Raw genomic sequence first — 4,225 nt, forward strand, 5'->3', positions numbered from 1 at the left:
GGAGCAGCAAACTCCTCCTGCCACCCATGAACGCCCCATGAAGGGCACACTGTCCGGGTTCCTGGAGCGGGAGCACCCTCAGAATGCCCCGGGGGGGATTAGTCAGGCCCTGCTCACAGCAGMTTTGGGGGTGTGGTAGCAGAACCCAAAGCCGGGGTTGAGTGATGGGGATGCAGAGAAAGCGGGAGGAGCTGCCCCTTCCCAGGAAACGGCGCGGCAGGGAAAAGGAGCAGCTCCAGCAGAAAACTCCCATGGGTTCAGACAATCAACGACTCAGGGATAAAATTAATTCTATAATTGTATTTTAGAAGCTTGGATTTGGCAATCTGAAGAGATTTTTGTGGGAGGGGAGGGATTTTGTACGTTGTGTGTCCTGATTTGCATTTATCCAGAGGTATCCAGATTATTGTCAGGGCCATGAGGAGAGGAATGAAGGAAGAGAAGCATCAGGACTGACTGACACATCAATTATTGTGTTCTGGGATGGATGGAGTATGTTAGAAAATGATCTCGGTGTGTGGAGCTGCTGTGGTGAATGTGTGAGCTGTGACTGCAGAATTTCATCCAACCCAGCAGAGGTGGGAGCAATTCCCACAGGAGACATTCACGGGCACTTGGATCCACAGAAGGCCCAGAAATGGAAAATCAAGGCTCAAAGCCAACCTCTGTCCTCCCCACAGAAATTAATACAGATAAATCATTTAATAGACAAATAACGAAACCATTAAATAGAGGAATAATAAAACAGTTCTTTCAGGAAGTGACTTTCCAAATAAGTTAACAAACACATGAAATGGTTCGAACAGCAACTGCCATCCACTGGCTTTGCAAGTCAATAAATAAATGAATAAATAAAACACTAAATAAATAAAATATTAAATGTATAAATAAATATTAAATAAATAATAAATGAATAGTAAATAAATAGTAATAAATAGTAAATAAATAATAAATAAATAGTAAATAAATAGTAAATAAAAGCTAAATAAATACTAAATAATTAAAGGCACAATATTAATACATAGGACATACAGAAATAGCTGCCAGCAACCCATCAAACTCATGTTAATGTAACACGATGGGTGCTAAAGGTAGAACTCAAGTCTGGGGAGTTTAAAAGCTGCCAAAATCAGGATAATATTCAACTGTTACAGAAAGATAACTTCTGGCTTCTTAGGACTCTCAAATGCATTTTTCTTCTGTTTGTGCTTCTGTTCTTGTGCCCGTTCCCCCTTGGCTTTCCTCAGGAGCTCCGTGCCACCTTCGTGGGTCCCACAGCGTTATCTGGGGGAGCAGAGAGGGTCCATTTCAGGGATCCTGTGAATTCCTTGGGCAGGGGGGACCCTCCCCGGCCCCAGGGAGCCCTTACCTGCAGGGAGAGGACCACTCACTCCAYGAGGACAGGTAACAGCGATCCCTGGCCTGAACYGACACCTCTGCTGGCCCYGGGGCTGGCAACTGCACGGYCTGGGCATCAGTGTCCAACACCTGGGGACAGGGACAGCTCCTCAGGGTGGGACAGGGGGACAGAGCACAGCCCAGAGCACCAGGAGGGGACAGGGACAGGGACACAGGGGGGGACAGGGGGATAGAAAACAGCCCAGAGCACCACGAGGGGACAGGGACACAGAACACACCCCAGAGAGTCACTGAGCCCCCACCAGAGTCTGGTGTCCCAAAGGAACCAGGTTTCTCCCCAGGTCCCAAAGTCCTGGGGCTTGGGAGAGCTCGAGCTCAGCAGGAACAGCAGAAAAGCTGAGGTGCCACTGAGGGTGGCATCCCAAAGTTACCCAAACCCACTGAGATTAGTGCTCTGAATGACCCAAATCCATTGAGGTTGGTGCCCCAAAGTTACCCAAACCCATTGAGATTGGTGCTCTAAATGACCCAAACCCACTGAGGTTGTGTCCCAAAGTGACCCAATCCCACTGAGGCTGGTGCCCTACAGTGACCCAAACCCACTGAGATTSGTGCTCTGAATGACCAAAACCCAAACCCAAACACTCATTAACCAAAAAGCTTGTTTGTTTATCTGGGTTTTTCTCTTTTTCCTTCTTCTCCCRCAGGGGAACCCTAAAAAGCAGAAGTTGCTCCTCCTCAGTATCGCTGAAATTCCCGCTCAGGGGTGGCGGGGGCGCAGAAAGCGTCCCCAGACGAGGCCGTTTCGGGGTTTTAGGAACCTAAATCGCTCCCGAAAATAAGGACCGAGCGCCGGGGGAACGGCCCCATCTGCTGGCCCGGGCTGGGTCCCGCCCGCACCGGGAAACATCCCCGGAAAATCCGGGATAACATTCCCTCGGTCTGCTTTGCTTTTCCCAGCGCTGTTCCAAGCCGGGCCATCTCCATCGTGTGTCCGAGAGCAATTCAGACACACATTGGAGATTTGACACTGGCACAGTTAATTAATTCCAGTAATTAACTGGAAATCGAGGGGCAAAGACCCCGATCTCCCAGAAATGCTTCCAGAKGAGTCAGGGATCCCTTATTCCCAATTCCCCTGTAAAGTCTGAGCTGGCCAGGTACAAACAGCACACGAGGAAGTCCCAGMTCCTGAGGTTGTGGGTTTGGAAATTGGGATTTTCCCACGTGAGGCCCCGCACAGCCTCCTCATGAATTAACAAACACAGCCCTGCAATGCTGGGCAGGATTTTCTGTCCTCAGTTCCCTCAGGGATCTTCCAGCTCATGGACCTGGGAAGGGCTTTTTCTGCCAGGACACTTCTTCTGCCACTTTTGGGGCTCAGCACCTTTTTTTTTTTTTTTTTTAAATTTTAGTTCAGTATTCTTGCATACAAAACTTACATTATTTATACAGTTTCAGCCAGAGAACAGTGTCTCCAATGCTGTATTTTTACCTGGTATCTGGGTCTCTTTGTGCTTTTAACCCTGACCTTGAAGGTCAGAGGGAAGTAGGAGTTTGGGGTGCTCCAGGTTTTGGGGTAGGTCCAGGTCACCGTTCCSGTGGTGGCCTCGTACTGGCACTGGGGAGGGTCAGGTTTTACTGCAAGAGAAAACACAGAGGGGATGAATCCAAACTGACAGAATCAGAWATTGGAGTGTTACTGGGAGGGTTTGTGGGAATGAGATCTGAGAACCTCCAGGCTCAGAGAGGAGCAGCCAGGATGGGTAAGAACTGTCTTGGGTGTTTTTATGGACAATAAGCACATTCCTAGAATCAGTCTGGGTAAGATCCTTCTCTTTTTTTGGCCTGGATGGTTGCAGAGGGCTCTGCTGGAATATCTTCAGCCCCTGCTAACACTGATGATTGAAGAGCTCTGTTTCTTTAGGATGCTGCCCCATTTTCCTGTGTCCTGGGCCCCAGCTCAGACTCCTCTTGAGTCTGTCCCTTGCTCTGGGTGCCCATCTGGGAATGGATCAGGAGGGGAACATCCACAGCCTGAACCAGTTCCCAGAGCCTGCTGGGTCACTGGTGATGCTCTGGCCTCTCCCTGTGAGCCCTCCCAGGCCATGTCCATCCTCTGGGGCCGTTCAGGGAGCTGGGAGTGGCAGAGTGCTGGAATTCACAAAGCAGGAAGGTTCTTCTGCCTCCCTTCCTCATCCTCCCCCAGCCTGGCATGTCCTGTGTCTGTCCTGGGACTGGGTGGGCATTTGGAGCAGGGCAGGGGTTCCCAGGGCTGGGCTGGAGCCTGAACTGTGCTGGTAGCCCCAAATGCAGCCCCCAAATGCAGCCCAGAGCTGTCCCCTGTCCTGCTCACTCCCCAATGTACCCGACCTGTCCCAGAGTTGTCCCAGAGCTGTCCCAGAGCTGTCCCTGTCCCGCACACTCCCCAATGTCTCAGATCTCTCCCTGTCCTGCACACTCTTTGATGTCCCAGAGCTGTCCCCGAGCTGTCCCCATCCCACACACTCACCGATGTCCCCAAGCTGTCCCCATCCCGCACACTCCCGATGTCCCTGAGCTGTCCCATCCCGCACACTCCCCAATGTCCCCGAGCTGTCCCCATCCCGCACACTCACCGATGTCCCCAAGCTGTCCCCATCCCGCACACTCCCGATGTCCCTGAGCTGTCCCATCCCGCACACTCCCGATGTCCCCGAGCTGTCCCCATCCCGCACACTCACCGATGTCCCTGATGAAGAAGCTGGCGCTGTAGTTCTCGTACTCCACCTCATCGATCACCTCCAGCACCATGTCCAGGGGCTGCTGCTCCTCAGCGAAGGCACAGAAGCTCTGCTGGTGGCACTGGGCCGTGTAGGTGGTCAGG

At 51.6% G+C, this 4,225-nt stretch overlaps 1 protein-coding gene across 1 annotated transcript in view; it reads right to left on the reverse strand.

Moving 5' to 3' along the window:
• Positions 1–1,365: 1,365 nt before the first annotated feature.
• Positions 1,366–4,225, reverse strand: part of IL12B (interleukin 12B) — a 7,139-nt gene continuing 4,279 nt past the window's right edge. Inside the window, exons 4-6 of the mRNA XM_057382743.1 lie at positions 4,083–4,225; positions 2,855–3,000; positions 1,366–1,488 (exon numbers count right to left, since the gene is read on the reverse strand). Of these exons, the coding sequence (XP_057238726.1) occupies positions 1,366–1,488; positions 2,855–3,000; positions 4,083–4,225 (412 nt within the window). The remainder of the gene's footprint in view (positions 1,489–2,854; positions 3,001–4,082) is intronic.

This window comes from Malurus melanocephalus, unplaced genomic scaffold (genome assembly GCF_030028575.1).
Source record: "Malurus melanocephalus ecotype Western Australia unplaced genomic scaffold, MMel_1.1 scaffold_583, whole genome shotgun sequence".
In the NCBI taxonomy this organism is placed as follows: Eukaryota; Metazoa; Chordata; class Aves; order Passeriformes; family Maluridae; genus Malurus; species Malurus melanocephalus.